The sequence below is a fragment of the Acinonyx jubatus genome, chromosome B3 (assembly GCF_027475565.1).
Source record: "Acinonyx jubatus isolate Ajub_Pintada_27869175 chromosome B3, VMU_Ajub_asm_v1.0, whole genome shotgun sequence".
NCBI classification, from domain to species: domain Eukaryota; kingdom Metazoa; phylum Chordata; class Mammalia; order Carnivora; family Felidae; genus Acinonyx; species Acinonyx jubatus.
Window position 1 is genome coordinate 104,132,335 of NC_069386.1, and position 21,757 is coordinate 104,154,091.

General features: G+C 41.1%; 1 protein-coding gene across 6 annotated transcripts in view; it reads left to right on the top strand.

The window, feature by feature from the left end:
- Nucleotides 1-21,757, top strand: part of DAAM1 (dishevelled associated activator of morphogenesis 1) — a 174,296-nt gene that overhangs the window by 115,476 nt on the left and 37,063 nt on the right. For all 6 annotated transcript variants that reach the window (XM_015071838.3, XM_053224497.1, XM_027065825.2 and 3 more), the window contains 12 exons: nucleotides 435-506; nucleotides 5,869-5,963; nucleotides 8,813-9,146; nucleotides 9,793-9,903; nucleotides 10,023-10,126; nucleotides 11,272-11,338; nucleotides 11,567-11,684; nucleotides 12,117-12,255; nucleotides 12,540-12,598; nucleotides 15,748-15,935; nucleotides 16,640-16,939; nucleotides 17,254-17,361. In XM_015071838.3, the coding sequence (XP_014927324.1) occupies nucleotides 435-506; nucleotides 5,869-5,963; nucleotides 8,813-9,146; nucleotides 9,793-9,903; nucleotides 10,023-10,126; nucleotides 11,272-11,338; nucleotides 11,567-11,684; nucleotides 12,117-12,255; nucleotides 12,540-12,598; nucleotides 15,748-15,935; nucleotides 16,640-16,939; nucleotides 17,254-17,361 (1,695 nt within the window). The remainder of the gene's footprint in view (nucleotides 1-434; nucleotides 507-5,868; nucleotides 5,964-8,812; nucleotides 9,147-9,792; nucleotides 9,904-10,022; nucleotides 10,127-11,271; nucleotides 11,339-11,566; nucleotides 11,685-12,116; nucleotides 12,256-12,539; nucleotides 12,599-15,747; nucleotides 15,936-16,639; nucleotides 16,940-17,253; nucleotides 17,362-21,757) is intronic.

Below are 21,757 nucleotides of genomic sequence, written 5' to 3' on the forward strand. Positions count from 1 at the left end.
ACAGTCAATAACACCGTAACAACTTTTGTGGTGACAGATGGTAACTAGACTTACTGTGGTTGCCATTCCATATTGTTTATAAATGTCGCATCACTACGTTGTACACCTGAAACTAACACAGTGTTTTATGCCCTTTGTTCTACAGTTTTTAAAAAATATACGCTACAAGTGATAAAATAGTAAATTTCTCTTGATGCATGGTTCAGAAAATGTCCCCTTGTCACCCCTAACTCTGACTTTCGCACTGTCTTGTGTCTAGCCAAGTGGACAGTCAGCTGATTAAAGCCAACATTTGAAGACAGATATCTTCGATCTCATTGTCTTCTAATGTCTTCTATGTAGGCCACTGCCTAGATGCTGTGAAAGTCAGATGTGCTTATGGCCATTGTGTGTACATATCTGGCTGTGTGTTACTTTTTTTTCTTTCTATCTAGGACCAGGAAGAAAACAAGGGAGCAACAAGTTGGCCTGAATTCTACATTGATCAGCTCAATTCCATGGCTGCTGTAGGTATACTTTCTGTTCAGTAGCACAATGTAAAATGTAAATTTGTCACACAATTGCGCCGGAAATTCTCTTGAGTAAGAACTACCAAATGTCATCATCTTTCCAAACTCCATTCCAAACACTCAGTGTTGGTGGCGGCTGCAGGGGGTGGGGGAAAGGAGGGCAGAAGTGGTACTTGGCAAAATGATTTTTTTCCAATATGTTTTACATAAAATCAGCACACACTAAAATACAAGTGAGTTTAATGTTATAAGAGGAAATGTAATCTTAACTCTGGCTTATGTTCAACTTTAACTTGCAATTGCTCTTACTGATCATTTGGAGCTTTGTTATAGCAGCACTATTCTACAAGTTAATACCATTTAAAGGTAATGCAATGAAACTATTCCTTCTCTCTTCTCCTCCCATTCTCTTTTCACTGAGGACTTGCCTACTAAGTTCCTGGATTCTTGATTTCACAGGGCAGCCAGGTACTCTTTTACTCTGTTAAATTAACAAAAGGAGTCTATGAAATAGGTGGTTGAATGAAGAGGCACAATAATTATGCCGAGATGTCCGTGGGAAATCTTTGGTTAAATAATTGCTTGAAATCCATTCTCAGTATCTGAAATACGCACCTTTATCACATGGACGTCTCTGTAATATCAGCGTTCTGAGCAGCTTGAAGGGCACCTATCGATCCCAGCTAAGATACGCAGCAGAAAACAAGTCGTCAACCTCTGAGTGTTAGCAGCTCAAATCCTGCTCATGTTGATAAAATCCGGAGATTGCCCACAGCGGAACAGTCTCGTGATTTTAAGAGTCACTCTGTTAGATTCAACGTTGAGTTTATAATATCCAAGCAAAATGATAGCTTCCATGACAAATACTTTCCTCTACCTCTTCCTTTCCTCCTCCCGCTGAGCCTTTTTGGAGAGTTAGCTTCTTAAGACTTAGGGCAGACATTTTTAAAAACATTGTCTAATATTTTGCTGCTGCTTCTGCTGCAAACGTTAAAAACTGGCTAGAATATATGAATCACTCCCACTTTTACTAAACTTTCAGAGGGCTTCACTTTTAGTAACTTCCTCTTTTCTAGTTTTTCCTTTGAAGATACTTCTGCTGTTGCACAATGAATAATAAACAGCCTGGTAAATGTGAACGGGGCTGTATAAATTATAGAAGAAACTGCTAAGCTTTTGCCCTGAGGATTTCTAGTCTAAAAGCAGAAAATAATCTCCACAGCCATCCAGGATAAGGCATCTTGCACAGTGGCAGAAATGAGAAAAGGGTGATCTCAGCATTTGTATGAATATGTTAGCAGAATGCAAGGCTTGTGGTGACCATCAGGGATTTTCTGTGTATCACCTAAGCAGTAATAATTTAGAGCCACTTACATTTCCTTAGTGTGAAGATTGTATTCTCAATTCTTGTTCCTGGCTGTTAGAGTGGGGGAAAAAAAAGAGCTGTGAGCAGGCTGTCTTTCTTTCTAATTAAGTCAGCATTGTTTGATGTAACAAGGGAAGTTGCTTCTTCGTTAATGAATTCACTTCTATCAATGGAGAAGTACTAAATACCATGGCATTTTCTTTCCTTCAAATTTTGGGGGCAGTTAGGTTAATTTGTCCTTTAGTGACTTAATCCATGCCTTGTATGGAGTCAGCCTGGCTCATTTCCTGCACTAGAAGGTCTGTGATGTGCCAATATGAGGCGCTTCTTTAAGAGCCTCCTTTCTCCCTTGGCCAGCTCCTTGGACAACCTTTTGCTACATTCATGAGTCATCTACATTTTAATTATATTTGTTTCCTAATCCGAAGTCCTCTCCAAGAGTGTCTCAAGGCAATTAAATCGTCAGTCACTTGGCTATTCTTTGTGTTTAACAACTAACAAAGCTTTCTAATGCTCCTTTCAGAACAGAGCTGGCATCTGTCTAGGGTTAAAGGCAAAAAGCAAGTAACAGCTCATGAGTCAACGAGACCTTAGAACTCCTGCATATGTAAAGAACAAGGAGTTCTGATGAGACCAAAAACCCTATGCTGAATTTTCTGTCTTTCTCACCAAATGTGTTGCCACCACCTCCTCCTATAGTTCTGGCTGATCTCTCTGATAACTGTATTGGAGAAGTCCCAATGACACCCAGCAGAAATCCCGAGACATTGTCCCTGGGGACTGGAAACACATACAGCTCTTCCATATCCTTTCATGGCCTGGCAGCTGGACTCGAGCTCTCTAGCTTAGAGATTTGTTGGAGGGGCATTATCCACATTGTTATCATCCATTGTCTTCGGCATCAACAGCACCTACTGCCATTGAGTGTGAAGCATGTGACAGGCAGTATAACAGGCACTTTATATATGTTGTTTTAAATCCTTATAAACACCCGGTGCTATAAGTGCTGTTGATAGATAAGGAGTCAGGACTTGGAGAAAGGTTACCTTGCCCAAGGTCATCTAATTAGGAAACAGTAGAGCTGGAATTTAAACCTATCAGTCTGAGCTCACAGATTCCTTTCTAATTTGCCTCTCACTAATTCAGTTTTTAAAACCCTTTGGCAAGTACCAGAGGCCTGGTGGTCCCACCCTCCCCCACCCCCACCCCACCTCCAACTTTTCTGAGGTGGGGCAGGCATCTGTTTCCGTTAACGCCTCCAGAGTCTGATGAGCTGTCCAGGTCGAGAACTGCAGCACTTACTGGTCTGCGAAGCCGTTTGTGGAACAAGTTCAGTTACTTTACGTAAGCCTCTTCACAAGAATGCTTTGTTCTTGAAAGGACCCCTGAGTGATCGGTTGGCTTTTAAAGAGTGAAAAACAGTGTAATAAAAGTACAGCCCAACAGGTTCGAGAAGGACCTGGCCCTCCTTTGTATGTGGCTTCTCCTCTGTGCTCTCAAGGAGGAAGATGTGAGGTGAAGTGCAGCGTGCTTAGCCGACTGGCTTATTGACTTCACACCAGTGAAATGTCTCAAACAGGAGCTTGGTTCCAGACTCCCAGCCAAGAATGATTTCTGTGCTTGGTTTGTCCATCTTTCTCAGACTTGCATGTTCCAATGTACAGCTTAGTAGCCTTCATCAGAACATCCTCTGCCAGCACACACTTTGTCTTTTGCCCACCTCTCAAGTGAGCAGGGATTTGGTAAGTGCATAGAGCACCCCAGGAGGCTACCACAAGCCTGGGCTGTGTAGACCAAGGTGCACGCTAGATGTTTAGCCTAGCAGCCATCTTTAGAAAGGTGGGCGTAGCTTCTTTTTCTACAAAAAGCTGCAAACCAAGCCTTCTTCCTACATGTGAAGCTTGAAAACTTTCGACTTTATATAAATTATGTTGAAAAGTCACATTACAGCGACACGTCCATCTACATATCCTCAGTTTTCTCGGTACAACAAACACAGTCTTAGAATCAAATCTAATTGCATCACATGCAGAAAAGAGTATGTCACCTCTGTTTTGAGAGGAAGGTAATGGTCCTTATACTGGGAAAGGAAATTCCGATTTAATTTTCTTGACTTTTCATAAATCTCCCAGCTCTACTAGGGAGAGACTTAATGTAGTCCGTCTTGATTCAGATGTTTCACCCTCTCCAAGATTGTTAAAAGAGTAAATACATACATCTTTCTTTAGAATTAGTGAACCATAATAAGAAATGTGTGTCTCTGTGTGATTAAGTTTAGGAACAAGTGGTGATGTTCATGAACGGCTTTATTCTGAGCTGCAGATTCAAAAAGTGATTGCTTAAGAGTCTAAACAAGTTCAGCTTTGCCTTAGGGGATTAAACATACTTGGCTGGATTCATGCTGAATTTTCCAGGGAATACGTCTCCTAGAGCTCTGAAGAAATTTATTGGCTATTTCTGCACATAGCCTCTTCCCCTACCATCCATTGGTCACAGCTGTCTAGGCGCATCACCAAGCAAGAGGACAATGTCAGCAGAAACAATAACCAGTTTGAAAAACAAGATTTTACGGATTTTTATTTCAGTTGCCTTAAATGATACTGATACATTTGTTTGTTTGGAGGTTTACCCCCTCCTAGTCATGAAGTCAAATTTAGGCTTCAGTTAGCATTTAGTTACTCAGTGCTGATACTATTAACTTAAAAGAAGTAAGTAAAGCCACCCTTTGATGATTTGTGGTCCTGAAAGAAAGGGAGAGACTGGATCATTGAGACACATGGATAAGAGCCAACCCCCTGCCCCCTCCCCCCCCCCCCAAGCAATACTCCAGACTGTTTCCCAGCCATGCACTTAATCAGAATTAGAAACAGGTAGAGAGACTGAATTAGAAAAGCACATGTTCAGAATAGGATGAAGACAAGGAACCAGTGGTTCTGTGGGTGGAGTATACCTGAGGCCATTAAGATTTGGGGATACTTTTAGTACAACTAAGTGATCATGGACTCAAAGGACTAGAAAAGACTGTTTAACAAGTATAAACTTGACTGGCATCCATGGCCGTGATGTCAGCCGAGGTCTGCTTCCTTGTGCCTCATTCTTCAAAGTGAGGTCCATATATACCTGCAGCATCAGCACCACATGGAAACTAGTCAGCAATGCAGCACCACGGGCTCCACTCCAGACATACCATGTCAGAACCCTCATTTTAACAAGGTCCCCGGATAATTCGTGTCCATGTTAAAGTTTGGGAAGCACTGCTCAAAAGATCCCTGTGTAGGGAAAGCGTAAACACACTCCTCCTCCTCCTCCTCCTCCTCCTCCTCCTCCTCCTCCTCCTCCTCCACCACCACCACCACCACCACCACCACCACCACCACCACCACCCCACACACCCCCCCACCTACCCACCCACACACACTCTGTAGCCAAATTTCCAAATGGTGTTGAATCATTTCTAAAGCTTAAATCTTAGTCTGAAGGAATTGTCCAACTTAGTATCATATTGGAGTTCATTGCCCTTCTTAAATAATTTAATGTAACAAAAAGTGTAAAAGATTACACTTTTTGGCTTGAGGATTACACATATTGCCTTGGTTTGATAGTGTGATAATGTTACTAACTTTAGTTGCCAGAATACTGTATTTAACTGCAGGCCCAATCCTCTTTCTATAAAATATAAATAGTTATATCTTCATTAGAGTGTAGTTGCAGAGTCATTTACAACTATAGTCAGACAAACTGCAATCTGTACCGAAGATTTCTAAATGTTTCTTAAAGCTTTATAATTTGAAAGAACTTCTGGCAGAGATGATAAATCTGAAATTCTTAGTACTTTTACTCCATATTTTGGTTTTGTAATTATCTTGATTATAGATTTATTACTTATTTATTTGTCTTAAAAGTGATAATAGCATGTAATCTGTAGGCTTGTCTTGCTTGTACCCTAATTAAATCATAGAATTTGAAGAGGTAACTTCGATTTTCTTTGCATAGAGAAAATCTCTCCTGGCTTTAGAGAAGGAAGAGGAAGAAGAGAGAAGTAAAACTATAGAGAGTTTGAAAACAGCACTGAGGACAAAACCAATGAGGTAATTCTTTTCTGGGTAGCATGTGCTACTTACCACTTTTCTTTTTTTCTCCCTTCTTTTCTACCCTTCTTTCTTCTTTTTTCCTGAAATAGCCAAACTTTCAAAGATGTCTTAAATGCATGCAATTGAACATAAGTGAAATACTTTAATCGTTGAACATTGAATGAATTGATTTTCTTCAATTAGAAGATATGCAGACAGCTGTTAAGATGGTAAAATAAAAAAAGAGACTAGCAAGTATTCGTTGCAGGTACACTGCTGGTGGGAATGTAAAATGGTTCAGCCACTTTGGAAAACAGTTGGGCAGTCGCTCATACTGTTAAACGTAGTATTGCCGTATCATCTGACAATTCTATTCCTCAGTATATAGCTAAGGGAAATGAAAACCTGTCTCACAAACACCCATGCAGGAGTGTTCATGTTAGCAGTATTCCTCGTGGCCAAAAAGTAGAAACAACCCAAATTCTATCAGCTCATAAATGGATAAATAGAATGTGATATATCCATACAATGGAATATTATTTGGCCCTGAATACAATAGAATATTGAAATAGAATAGAATATTGATACATGCTACAACATGGATGAGCCTTGAAAATATTTATGCAAAGCGAAAGAAGCCAGATATACAGAAGGCAACATAGTGTATGATTCCATTTATACGGAAGATCCAGAAAAGGCCAATCCATACAGACAGAAAGATTAGTGGTTGCTTAGGATTGGGGTGAGGGGGAAATGGTCTTTTGGGGATGACTAGAGTGTTCTAAAATCAGATGATGTCAGGGCGCCTGGGTGGCTCAGTCGGTTAAGTGTCCGTCTTCAGCTCAGGTCATGACCTCGCAGTCTGTGAGTTTGAGCCCTGCATTGGGCTCTGTGCTGACAGCTCAGAGCCTGGAGCCTGCTTCAGATTCTGTGTCTCCTTCTCTCTCTGCCCCTCCCTTGCTCATGCTCTGTCTCTCTCTCTCTCTCTCACTCTCAAAAATAAACAAACATTGTGGTGCCTGGGTGGCTTAGTTGGTTAAGTGTCTGACTTCAGCCCAGGTCATGATCTCACAGTTTGTGGGTTCCAGCCCCACATCAGGCTCTGTGCTGACAGCTCAGAGCCTGGAGCCTGCTTCTCAGATTCTGGGTCTCCCTCTCACTCTCTGCCCCTCCCTGCTCGTGCTCTCTTTCTCTCTCTCAAAAATAAGTAAACTTAAACAAAAATTTTAAATAAATAAACATTAAAAAAATATTGGGGGGAATGCCTGGGTGGCTCAATTGGTTAAGCATCTGACTTCAACTCAGGTCATGATCTCATGGTTCATAAATTCAAGCCCCTCATCGGGCTCTATGCTGACAGTTCAGAGCCTAGAGCCTGCTTCGAATTCTGTGTGTGTGTCTCTCTCTCTGTTCCTCCTCTACTTGCACTCTGTCTCTCTCTCTCTCAAAAATAAATAAAGATTAAAAATTTTTTTTAAATTTTTTAATCAGATGATGTCAATGGTTGTGCATCTCTGCATATCACTGAATTGTACATTTGAAAGTATGAATTTTATGGCTTGTGAGTTATATCTCAATAAAACTGTTAATAAAAAATGATGGGGGCACCTGGGCGGCTCAGTCAGTTAAGCGTCTGACTTCAGCTCAGGTTATGATCTCACAGGTTTGTAAGTTCCAGCCCTGTGTCAGGCTCTGTGCTGACAACTCAGAGCCTGGAGCCTGCTTCAGATTCTGTGTCTCCCTCTCTCTATGCCCCTCCCCTATTCTCGCTCTGTCTCTCTCTCTCAAAAATAAATAAAAATTTAAAAAAAAAAAAAAACCATGATAGGTAGTCAGCCTTCTCTGTGTGTTTCCCACGCCTTCATTTTCCATTAATTAGGTTTGGTGAGATGTTGGGGTGCTTCTAGTTACATTTCATTAACATAGGTGCTATGAAAGAAGCCAATTGATTCAACCAATTGGGCTCCATCTGGGTTGTGTGATTGCATGAAATGGCTGGAAAAATAAAGATTTCATTTTCTTTATTTAACTATAAAATATTAAGAAAAACCTATTGACTTATCAAAAATTCTGTGTAGTTGTGTGACACAGGTTTTCTAGCCAATCCTAACTACATCATTGTTTCCCTATTTGTGTGTGTTTTGCATTCTCAGATGTTAATGGGTATCCAAGGCAAAATAAATTTGGAAATTTCTGGTGCAGTCGTATAAGCAAGTTGTGTTACTTCTGAAATTTTCAGAGACTTCAAATGCATGTGCATATTGTGAATTATTCTCACTGACTTTACAGTAAATAAGCACTGTAGATGTCAATTAAATTAATGAGCAGTGACAAAGAATTGCTATTATTTTATATATTGGGATTCCAGCAGCATGTCCTACAAAAGAAGAGTTTTGCTGCAGAATGTTAGTAATATAGATTTTCATCTTTTGACAAGCAAAAATTCTAGAATTTAAAGATGCTCTTTGACATTCATTGATATGGGTCAGGGGTTAATGTAAAGGTATCTAGGGGCTGAATGCTATAACAACACGGGATCAGCAGATGACTTTAACTTAAGACACATATTCTGAGTGTCTTCCTGTTCCTGAGTTTCTATGGTTGTATGGTCTGTTAATTGGTTCTTTGTATCAGCTGAGATCTTTGTATCTCAAATAGAGATTATTTTACCTTTCTGAGAGACCTGACCATTGGGTTTGTGCAGAGGAAGAGGCCAGGAATTAAGAAGACTTCATCAGTGTAGATCTTTGGTGCTCAGGACTCATGTCTTCCTTCCTTCTGTCCCTGCAAAACTTTTCCATTAAGGGCTATTAGAAAATTCCAAATAAACTAAAGTCTGATACATTTTAACCTTCTTCTCCTGACAGGTTTGTAACCAGATTCATTGACTTGGATGGCCTGTCATGTATTCTCAACTTTCTAAAGACCATGGACTACGAGACCTCAGAGTCTCGAATACATACCTCTCTCATTGGTTGTATAAAGGCACTAATGAACAACTCTCAAGGCCGGGCTCATGTCCTGGCTCACTCTGAGAGTATAAACGTGATTGCTCAGAGTCTGAGCACAGAGAACATTAAAACAAAGGTGGCCGTGCTGGAAATCTTGGGCGCCGTGTGCCTGGTTCCCGGGGGTCACAAGAAGGTTCTGCAGGCCATGCTGCACTACCAGAAGTATGCCAGTGAAAGAACCCGCTTTCAGGTGGGCATGCTCCCTTGCCACTTGGTCACTCACCCCTTTTGACAGCTGCCTTCCTGGCCCTGAAGGGGGAACATGACTTACTTCCCCCTGTGATGATTACTCACACTATGTCTTCCAGTCTTTCTGTCCTTTTGGGTTTTAGTACCAGAGTAGAAGATGCTTTCTATAGTTAATCAACCTGGGATTTTAGATTTACTGAACTTGAAAATGTGGCCCTGCTTTCTACACATCATGTAGCATATATCTTTTGATTCCATGAAATGCAGTGTTCCCTGAAATTTTTATAGGTTACCATTCTTGATTTAGTATTAATACATACAGTGGGATTATGTCACCATATTTATGCTCAAATATAAAGAGCTGAGTTGACAAAGCAGACAAAATATGTATTTTGTGTGTGTGTGTGTGTGTGTGTGTATACACACACACATACATACATACATACATATATGGATGTATGTGATGTAGGAATTTTGAAAGTTTTTTGAACTAATTTTAAGAAAAATAAAAGATGGCTTTCTATAGATCCATGTAATTCTGACTAAACACAAGATTTTTAAAAATTGACTTCTGAGTATAAGGATTAATAAAATGAATGTACAATTAGTGATTCAGTCCTTTGTTTCTATATTTGTGTCCTTGGTAGACATTAATCAATGACTTGGATAAAAGCACAGGGCGGTATCGAGATGAAGTGAGTCTCAAGACTGCCATCATGTCCTTCATCAACGCAGTGCTGAGCCAAGGCGCTGGGGTGGTAAGAACCTTCCATACTGCTATTGAAAACATGTATTATTGAAGAATAATGTTAAAAAAAAAGATTACTATGTAGTCCAAAAAGCATAAATATGTATTTTATCACCCTTTCACTTTCAGGAAAGTTTGGACTTTAGACTTCATCTTCGCTATGAATTTCTGATGTTAGGAATTCAACCTGTAATAGATAAATTAAGGGAACATGAAAATTCAACATTAGATAGGTAAGTCAGACTGTTCTCATCTGAGATCATTCTCAAGCTTTTTCCGTATGTGTAGTGCTAGCCTGTGAACTACATGTGACCTTTGTGTAGCATAAGGAGCTGGCCCCAGACTGTTAGTTCAACTATGATGCTTTTATATTAAGACTTTCTCCGTGAAGGAAGCAGCACATTGTGTGGAGAACCTCATGTGGGTTCTGGCATCAGGCTGAATCCACATTCTTGTCTTACCTCTTTCACTGGCTATATATTCTGGTCAAGTTACTCAATCTTTCTGAATCTTCCTGTTGTGTGTTTTTTTTTTTCCTAAAATATATGATGATGATGATGACAACTATGTTTTATGGGCTATTATGAAAATTGACTATAAAACTTGGAGGCACCTTGATAGGCATTAGTTAATTTTCACTTTCTTGTTCATTTGCTCTTGTTTGCAATCATTTTACCATTTCTAAGATCTCCCACCAGCTCTCAGATCTCTCCTACTGCTCTCCTACCTCGTTCATGCACTCTTTGATATTCTGTGAACATGTCAAAATATTCTTGCCTCAGGGCCTTTGTACTTGGTATTTGCTCAGCATTAAAAGATCTTCCTACAGATGTCCAAATTGCTTATTGCTCCCTTCCAAGAGACCTGTTCAGCCAGTGTGTGTCCACCACTCACCTTACCTCCCATTATTCTTTATTCCCTTTACTCTGATACGTTTGTCTTCATAAAACTTATTATCCCCAGTTGCTAAAATACATAGTAGGGACTCCATAAATATTTGAATGAATAGGTGAATGGCATGAATATTTCTTTGGTGATCTTAATTCATCAGTCAGGCAAGTGGATTTGCTTTTTCCATAAAAGAAGTCTGTGAGCAGAAGCTGGACTTGGTTGTGTTGGAATTTGATAAACATTTATTAATTATCTAATGTGTACTAGGCATCCTAGGCTTTGAAGCTTGTCTCTTACTGTGATCTCCCTCAGAGTATCTTTTTTCCTTAGAACATAGTTAAGCAAAGGCATTCACAATTTTGTCTTATTTCTTTTAGAGCTATCTCTGGCAATTTAGGAAAGGCCTTAGTATTAATGTCCTAATTCCTATGTGCTTGTGTTTGTAGGACATTCTACTTTTAATAGCTTCTCTTTTATTGGATTTCAGGCATTTAGATTTTTTCGAAATGCTCAGAAATGAAGATGAACTAGAATTTGCCAAAAGATTTGAACTGGTACGTATGGTCACAATTATTCAGATTTAACTCATGAACTCATGGACTTCCCTTGCCGTAACGTGTGTTGAGTTGACATGGACCGGTACAACCGAAAAGCAAAATCCGGGTTTTGTTTTGCTACCTAAGTGGCAGGATTAGCCGTGCGTGCCTTGGATTTGCTTACCTTGCATTGCAGCTATTGAGGATACCGGGCGTTGACTTAGATCTCTTTTTCATATGGAATAGGTTCACATAGACACAAAAAGTGCGACTCAGATGTTTGAGCTGACCAGGAAGAGGCTGACCCATAGTGAAGCTTACCCTCACTTCATGTCCATCCTGCACCACTGCCTCCAAATGCCTTGTGAGTGTGTTTGTGACTTACATGTGTGTTATTGAATGTTTGGACATCATCCAAAGGGCTCTGTCTTCTGAGCAGCGCTGATTAGCTTGGGTGCACACCAGGGATTCCAAACCTTGCTTTTGTGACAGTCCAACGTGTCTCCACACAGCTTAAGGGGTATTATGACATTCTAAAAATGAAATGAATTATAACTTACTTTGATTTTAAAAATAAATATATGCCTTGCAACACATTTAGAAAGGGGTAGAAAGTGCCTCTCAATCATGTAAATGATCATCGCATGTCAGAATTCCAGAAACTTTGGGAAGTGCTGGTGCAGATGTTATAAACATCTCTGGTTCTGTGGCTCTGGCGGGTGACCCCTGTTGAAACATATTCATCCTAGCTTAGAAACAACATGAAGTATTTTTCCACCCTTCTTTTCTTTTTTAGACAAGAGAAGCGGCAACACCGTTCAGTACTGGCTGCTACTAGATAGGATTATACAGCAGATAGTTATTCAGAATGACAAAGGACAGGACCCTGACACCACGCCTTTGGAAAACTTTAACATTAAGAATGTCGTACGAATGTAAGTTTCTGATTTTGCTGTCTGTGAGATGATAGTCACAATGTAAGACGTTTACTTTATCCTACTTTAAAATAGCAGCTGGGAGAACCGAAATGTTCTAGAGGTCAAATATGAGCGCCTATATATACATATGTAATGTATCTGAGTAACATCTGGGTTTAAATGGGTTTCAAGCATGCTGAGGATTTTTCTGCAGAGGACTATTTTTGTACCTAGAAGAGCATGCATTTTGGCAACGGGCCTTTTATGTTTTTGTAATGAATGCTCTTTTGACTATCATACAGGTTGGTCAATGAAAATGAAGTTAAGCAGTGGAAAGAACAAGCGGAAAAAATGAGAAAAGGTAAATAGTGAGGACCCGATGAGAGAAATGGCCACGTATTTGGTTATTGGGCACTTCTGCTTTCTGTATATTTTAGAAACTTGCACTGATATTTCTTACTGACTTGAATGCATCCAACAGCCTTTCTTTTTCTGTGTCTTAAGGGCATTTTGCCCTGTTTTCTCTCGAATTCAGCTATTTTAATTGTCATGCTGATTGCCAAATATTTTATCCTTTTATTATAATTATGTAAATTTTTTTTGAAAAGCTTGTAGCATTTGCTGTTTGGCATTCATTAACTCAAATTTTCTTAACTACCACTCATGCCAGCCCTCCCCCCACTCTGTAACTGCTCTTTAAAGCACACTAGGTTTTAAGGGGGACTACCCAGAATTTTAAAAGAAACCCAGGCCACCTGGTTTCAGCAGCCCTATTCTCCACATGACCTTAGTTTGGCACCCGTTATAAAAAGAGAAATCATATAGAAAATCACCGATCATTGTAGATACAGGCATTATGAGATGTAACTAGGCCAGCTCTTGGTGAGTACTGGAGCATGTCTTTGGTCTTAACACTCAGTGTCAAATGATAGGAGAGTCATTTGTACCCATCACTGTGCCAGCCACTCAGAATGGATAGAAGTCACCCTCTCCCTTCCAAATGCTTGCAACTTGAAGTCAGCCGTCTTATGAAAACAGTCCTGTTCCCGGCCTCTGCTCTTTCGCTCTGCTGGCCAACTGACTTCCTTTTCCTTGTCCAACTTACTTAGTCACAGCCAGTGACACACAATAGCACTCACCCCCGATATTTAGTGCATTGAAAAGAGGGTCTAAGAGATGCCAAAGTATTTCCTTTTCCCTCATCACATTTGTCCTTTTCCATGGAGCAGAAAAGCAGGGCCACCACTGGTAGCAGAAGATACCAGACACGCGGTGCACCTATATTAGAAGTCCCATATATGAATTCAGATTGCTCTCACACAGGTGAGGTTGCTGTATACCGTTTTATAAATAGATTCCAGAAGCTGCTGTAGAAAGAATAGAAACACTGACCAAAAGTTGGGGTGAAGAGAGGTGATACCGAAGAGAAAATGGTCAGGTGATACTTTAGGGGCAAACGTAGAGCACAGGGATGTGGGTGTGCAAGCTAAGGAGCGCACCCAGGACAGAAGCTTTGGAGTCATTCAGGCGGTCACTCAGTGCAGGCTTGTTGAACGCCTGTATGTGTCAGGCCCTGCACTGGGCTCTGGGTCTGAGTCTCAACTCCATTCCTCACTGACTGCATGCATAGGCATGCAGACTCCTCTTCTCCACCCTCCCCTTCTATAAGCTGAAGATTATATCTAACTTGCAGGGCTGTTGCAAAGATTAAAGGACAAAACAAATATAAGGACTTTAACATAGTGCCATATTGATTGCACTATAAATGATAGGGACTATGGTAGATTTAGGCGGCTGAGGTGGGATGAGAAATAATGGCCAAGGTCAGTGGGCGGAACAGGATGGTTTAACATGAGGTCACAGGTGGAGTGTAAAAGAGGAGATAATGTAGATAAAATTAATTCTTTTCTGAAGTCTTCAAGTAGCAAGGCTGTATCAAAAAGGGCACACGATGATGAATCGGAGGGTGGAGGCTGTGAGGAGATGGGAGTTCTCTGGCCCTGAAAGGTGGAGAATTCTCTTCACTATGGCATAGTCAGTAGTAAGTGTTCAAGAAGATCTTAGCAAATGGATGGTAAATGAACGCCTTTGTAGGGAGAATCCTTTAGGCTGCAGCTTCCCAAACCTGGCATTACATCAGAATCATCTAAGGAACGTTTGAAAACAAATCCCTAAGCCCTGTCCCTGACCTGTAGAAGATACTCCCGGAAGTGGGGTCTGGGGCTCCTGAAATGTTAAAATCTCTGAGGTGGTTCTGAGGCACAGCAGGATTTGTCAAAGCTTAATGACCGGTCGTAAGAGTCTCAAGTCTTAGAATTGTGAAAGAAGAATGACGTGGAGACAGAAGAAGGAAAATGGGGTACAGTGAGGTGGGTTTCAGACGCATCGCGAAAGAAGTCAGGGATGCGTTCATTCACAGAATGAATAGTGGTCACCTTAACTTCAAGACTGGTAGAATTCAAGGCTTTCAATGGTGTGAACTCTTCTCTGCAAACTCAGGAAAGAAAAAGTAAGAGATGGAGAAAGCGAGAATTTAAATGTGTTATCAGATTCAGAAATAGAGACCAATTCTGTGTAGCTCAGCCCCAGTGGGTTATGCCTCCCGTGGGTTTACTTTATGAAAGAGTAGGAATTGGGGCCAAGTATTTGAAATAAAAACCTGCAGCCTCAACTTCATTAGTCCTCTTTCCCAAAGCCCCTCACTCCCGCAAGGGCTGGAGTCAGCAGGCATATTGGCAATGTAAGTAAACATTGGGCTCCATTGGATGCCTCGTTCCATTATAGCAGGATTGGGAAGTTAGTAAAACTACAGCTGAGAGCTAATATTTTTCTCCCCATATTGTGGCGATTGTCATGCTCTGCCCTTAAAGTCTTTAATGCTGAGAATCTGATAGCATTTGCTTTCACAAGTTTTAAGGACTATTTGCCAGAAGCATAAAATACTTCAAGTCCAGGTAGCCTTCCGAGAGGAGAATGGGAGAGAGGACTCAGTGTCGGGACAGACGGGGTCTGGCATCAGCATATCCCCAGGGAGCAAGATCCTCCCTCTCAGCCCTCTGCTGGTTGGACACAAGCCAGCAACCTGGCTAACAAACAATGGCTTCTCTGGTTCTCATTTCTAATTTGTCAAAAGAAGCCTTTTGAATATTCATTTTCCCTAGTGTGGCTAAAGGGCCATTTTTATGACAGGATCCTGAATTAAATACCAAACGGGCACCATTATCCTCCACAAATAGGTGCTCACCCTTGTGTTCCATCTTCAGGACTGTGACTTCAGGGTCTCTTCTTCAGTATTTTACAAGATGTAGTTAACCATAACGTTGTTCACCTAAAGACCCCTCCAAGCACAAACACCACTGAGTGCACAAGTCGTTCCCTTTGACGGAGGAGAGGAATAATATTTACCTAATGAAGAGCCTCACATCATCCTCAGCCAGTTTTCTGTTTAGAGAAAAACACTTCAGCTTTGAAGAGTCCCCTGTTTTCACGTCCCGTTGTTTTCTTGTGTAGAGCACAATGAGTTGCAACAGAAATTGGAAAAGAAAGAGCGCGAATGTGATGCCAAGACCCAAGAGAAGGAGGAGATGATGCAGACCTTAAATAAAATGAAAGAGAAGCTCGAAAAGGAGACTAGCGAGCATAAGCAAGTCAAGCAGCAGGTGGCGGATCTCACAGCACAGCTCCACGAGCTGAACAGGGTGAGGGTCGGGGCCACGGGCCGGGTCTTCGTTTCTGAGCAGCTGCTGGGCCTCGCTTACCCTGGAGCCCCTCTACCTTAGGCAGACAGCTTCTGCCTGGGTATCCCAAGGTGATCTATCCCAATGGTTTTAAGACTTCCTCCCTCTGCCATCGTGTAAGTCAGGCAGCAGAGGGGGGTTGGGGGTGTGTGTATTTAAATAAATGCAGATTCTCTAATAAGATCAAAGGAGATAACATTTTTTTTTTAAGTTTTATTTATTTACTTTGAGAGAGAGAGAATCCCAAGCAGGCTCCGTGCTGTCAGCATAGATCCCGACGTAGGACTCGAACTCACCAACTGTGAGATCATGACTGGAGCCGAAATCAAAAGTCAGACGCTTGACCAACTGAGCCACCCAGGCACCCCCACATTAACTTCTTAAAATGAAAACTGATTTCATGAAAACCAAACTCGGATGCTATAAGTAGTGAGGGATACGTGAGTGCTATGCAGACAAGCACTAATGTGCCACATATAAAGGGCTGACTCAGTAGTCCATGAAGACCCTAAAGCCCATTTGATTTATTGCTCCTTTTAAACCCATCTTCTCAGAAATGTGAATTTCTCTGTAACATACGTTTTAGGCAAAGTTTCAGACTCCGAATCATCCAGTGAATTTACTTCTTCCACTGACCTTCTCTTTTCCTATTTTTACCTTTTCAGAGAGCTGTCTGTGCTTCGATCCCAGGTGGACCCTCCCCTGGAGCCCCAGGGGGGCCCTTTCCTTCCTCTGTCCCAGGGTCCCTCCTCCCCCCACCACCACCTCCACCCCTGCCAGGTGGAATGCTTCCTCCTCCACCCCCTCCCCTTCCTCCAGGCGGCCCTCCTCCTCCCCCAGGGCCTCCTCCCTTAGGGGGGATCATGCCACCTCCTGGTGCTCCACTGGGTCTGGCACTCAAGAAGAAAAACATTCCTCAGCCCACAAATGCCCTGAAATCCTTCAACTGGTCTAAGCTGCCTGAGGTAAGCCATTTGTTCTGATTTTCCCTCTAATGGATAACATTAGCAGCTCACTGTGCTGTCACTGAAAAGGCAAACAGCCCTGACTGTTAAGTGATTTCATTTTCTTAGTATGGACTCGGGTTCTCACTAGCTCTGATACTTCAAGTGTTAAAGCTGAAATAAATGACATGTTGTTTGAAGCCAGACCACTTTGAGCATCTGGTAGAGTAAAAAATTGGGGGTGGCAGCACTTTTTAAAAAAATAACCACGTCTTTTCTTTTTGTATATAACCATAAACTCTAGTATTTATTACTTACTAACTTGATGTTTGCAGAATAAACTGGAAGGAACAGTATGGACCGAAATTGATGATACAAAAGTCTTCAAAATTCTAGACCTCGAAGACCTGGAGAGAACATTCTCTGCCTACCAAAGACAGCAGGTAACACTGTGTGCTCTCCAGATGAGACAAAAATAAGAAGTCTTGTCCTCACGCATGGTCCCCGTGCTATCTGCCATGCCATGAGGTGATGGGCGTCTTGGTTTGAGGCTGTCTGGTCTACCCTGCTCTGTCCCTGCAAAGCAGCATGGTGTGCGTGTGTTCACATGTGTGTCTAAGTGCCTGTCCGTGTATGTGTGTGAACGTGTTGAAGCTGCTTGTTAACTTCATACCCTGGTGTGTGTCCAAGACCTTATCTGCATTGGTGGAAGGAGTTTTGTATGTTAATATCTCTTGTGCTTGGTCCAAATGGGTCACCAGGAGCAAATATTAGTAGGAGAGCTGCCTAACTTGTAATTGTCGCAGGGTTCGTTTCTTAAGCCATTTTAGTTTATCTGACTTTTAAAAATCTATATATCCGTTGGTTATTATCAGAAATGAACTGCTTTTTGAAATAGATGGAACCTTTAGACATACACGGGTTTGTAAATAACAATGATTTGACAGTTAACCAGAACCTTAGAAGTTTTTACTATATGTCACGAACACGGTCAACTCAGAAGTGGGGCTGGGAAGGCTGAGCAATTTGGAGGATGGCACTGACAGAAAAAGGACCAGAGAAGCTTCTGAAACAGGAGCCAAACTTTTGTGACGCTAGTGGGAAACGTGTGATTTGATGCTCGTTGGCTATCCATGTTGATACAGCCAGCGAATCAACTTTATGCTATACACTCCAGTCACATCTGATGGTACCTCTCACTTCTTGAGAGGACATCTTAGGAGATCCTCCTAAGGGTGGACCAGAAGAGATCACAACAAAGATCCCAAGCAGACAGTCAGAGACGTAGGAAGGGAAACGTGGTGTCCTGGAGTGAGAGAAGAAAGATTCTTCAGGATGACTGAGAGAGATGATGGAGAGAGCAGAGTGCATCTTACTAGGAACACAAGCATGCCAGGCATCTGCATGGGGGCTTTTCTTGGGCTTTACTGGGAGCCCTTTATCTCCTACGTGAATCATGTGCCGGCTGGAGCATCCTCAGAGCAGCTGCAGACTGGTTCCCAAGAAAGGGTGTCTCAGAACAGAACTACCAACCATCGAGGGAGAAGATGGACTGAGGCTGGGGAGAAACCGAAACTGTGACAGGTTTTTATTTTAAAACCTTTGATACATCTGAAACTGAAAAAGTAGTATGTCTTTTAGCCAGAATATTTTCACTCAGAGGGAAAGCTTCTCTGCATTGTATTCTGTGCTATTTTAGTAAAGTACAAAAATGCTGGTCGTTGTCTGCCATGATAGCATGAACCTAAAACAGGAGCCCTCAGCTGGGGCCCCTCCGTAAGTATGAAGGAAAACTTGTGCAGTGCTGTACCCACAAAATAAAGGAAAATGAAGGGGAAAAAAGATAATGTCCAGTAGAAAGCAAGACACTTTATCTTTCAAGGGACAAACAGAGGGTATGTTTAGGGCCCTCATATGGCAGGTGCTTGGACCAGACTCATTCCTGATTGGCTGCAATGGACCTCCTCTCTCGGTCTCTTTGCTGCTGACCTAGGAAGGTGTTCTCTGGGCCTTGACATGAAGTCGTAGGACATTTTAGCAAATTTCCTGGTAGATTCAGTAATCTTCTGACCTCATTACACATCCAATTGATTTCCCACTTCAGTTTCAGTCACTAATTCTGGTCCATTCTGTTTGCCTAAGGTGAAGGGTTGGGAGCTTAGAAAAGTAAAGTAGAAAAGTAAAGTAAGTAGAAAAGTAAATTAAAGGGGTGCCTGGGTGGCTCAGTTGGTTAAGCATCCGACTTCAGCTCAGGTCATGATCTCACAGTCCGTAGAGTTCAAGCCCTGTGTCGGGCTCCGTGCTGACAGCTCAGAGCCTGGAGCCTGCTTTAGATTCTGTGTCTCCCCCTCTCTCTATGCCCCTCCCCTGCCTGCGCTCTGTCTCTGTCAAAAATAAAATAAAAACATAACAAAAAAATTTTTTTTAAAAAGTAAATTAAAGAAAGGGAAAACAGCAGTCAATTCCAAATGATGTTATTCAAGTCTGAGCATGTGGGTTGCGTTGATCATGAAGGCAGGTGGTTAAAAGACCCGACTTTACAAGACTCATAATTAACTGGCTTTCGGCAGAAGGTGCAGAAGGATGCTGCCAAAATGCTCTGGGACAAATATGTGGACAGTTCTCAAGAGCTCTGGGAGACAGGGTTGCAGAAAGCCTTGCAATTGGGTAATTGTCTCCTAGCAACCGATCCCTGTTTAAGTAATCAGTAGTCATTCCAGTCAGTGTAGACCAGAACATATCAGTTGTACTTAACACTAAGGAGACGGGTAGATTCATTTGTGACATTTTAATGGCACTTTCTGGAAAAAGATTTCAACACACTTGGCTCAGCTTGATTGAAGTAGGTTTCCCCTCTTGGCACACAAATTTGAGATGAGATTTTTAAACCATAGGTATATTTCCCAAATGAAGGTAATTTTATCCATTTTATTGAGTTTATTGAATGTTGAGAGACCAAAAAAAAAAAAAAACTAAAGATACAGACATTCTAGTAGGAATTTGTAGGACAGAGTATAGGAAACGGGGTGCCTGTCATTGAATGTTCCCTATCTCCTTATCTAATGACAATGTCAAAGACCTGTGTATTTTCATTTTAGTCTTGGCAATACGCTGTATAATTATCATCACACTTGAACTGCTCTCCTTTCCACTCCCCAGTGAATAGTGGGAACCTATTTTTTTTTTTTTTTCTATAGTATCTCCTCTATCCCTCCAATTATAAAACCCTGGTCAAACTCTCTGAACTTCAGCCAGTTGTTTGAACAAGTCAGTTTCTCAGAGAGGCAAAGGAACACATGAATACCATTACCTGTGTGCATGTAACAAGAACACTATACAGAGTAGGATTTTGAACACAACCTCAGGTATAAGATTAGTAACTTTAGATGAACACTGATTAATGATATTTAGGAGAGATTTTATATAAATATGCACACATATGAAAGGTATGCCCAATTGGTTTGAGAAATATTTTTATCATAAAAATCAAAACAGATATTTATACCATCTGCTTTGTATGTGAAATGCTTCAAAGGATGCAAATGTATTGAATGGTTGCACAGGCTTTTGATGCAACTTACAGTGTAAAAGCAAAGACAAAGACAATCTGTATAGACTAAAAAAATGATAATCAATATTAAGTATCCATTACCTTTTTGGTGCTGAGAACAATATACCCAGTCTCAGTCTCATCCATTGTAAAATTTAGTTCTCAAGGCACTCTTATACTTATTTTTTTTTATTTCATCCTCACACCAGCTCTATGAGGTATTATTCCTATCTCATAGGTAATAGAAATATGGCTTAGCATATATTCAGTGTCTGAACAGGTGGCACAGCCAGGTCACAAGTGGCATAAATTCTCAGTTTCACTTTGTTCTTACACCACAGTTTCATTCACTATGAAGGTCAGGCTTTGTAAAGGATTTTCTGTAACTCCAGTTTTAAGAACAAGACCATTTCTATTCAGGATTTTTCTTTTCCAGTGTGGATATCAAAGGTGTGTGGACCTGATTATGTAAGCTTATGTGCCACATGAAGTGGAATTTAATAGCGTGCAGTTACTCCCCTGCTTACATTCCAAAAGTTCATTTGAAAGTCAATTTCTTGAATCTCAGAACCTCTTTTCCTCATTGAAACTACATTATGCATGATTTCCAGGCCAACCACAAAGGACTTGTTTTAATACATCACATGCATTGCATAGTAGTATTACTTGAGATACACTTAAACAATATTCATTTTGGTTTTGTGGGAAATTTTCACCTTGAGATGTTATAAATTCATTCTCCCTATCCATGCAGTTGGATATAGGAAGATGAATTTTACATTTACCTAAAGGGAGTCATATCTTTGTAGCAGTAAATTTACAGCTCGTATCTCCATTCCTTCTCCCAGTTCTTTGCCTGAGGGCACCCCTTCTTTACAGGTCCTTTTATCAGCATATGGTAGAACATTTGAAAGCCTCTCTGCTCTGATGTAGGGAACAAAGGCTAACTGCAACACCAAACTCCAGAATCTGACCTCTTCCTGTTAATAACGTAATATAGAAGTCATTCTTGGGCTCCCATTTGGAACATTCTGTGTTATCTTCTGATTTTTTTTTTTCTTAAATAAATGGTCAAAGAATTTTTTGTTATTCTTTTCACATTTTCAGTATTCTGGAGATCTAGTTTTTACATTGAAAAATTATAATTTAGGGTATTTATTTCAATAATCTTGGCCCTTCACCATGGCATGTGAAGGCCGGAGAGAAAATTATGAATGATGGTTTTTCTTAGACCAAAGTATAAGGTAGAGGTTCTATTAATTGACTCCATGGTAAGAGTTAATTAAAGG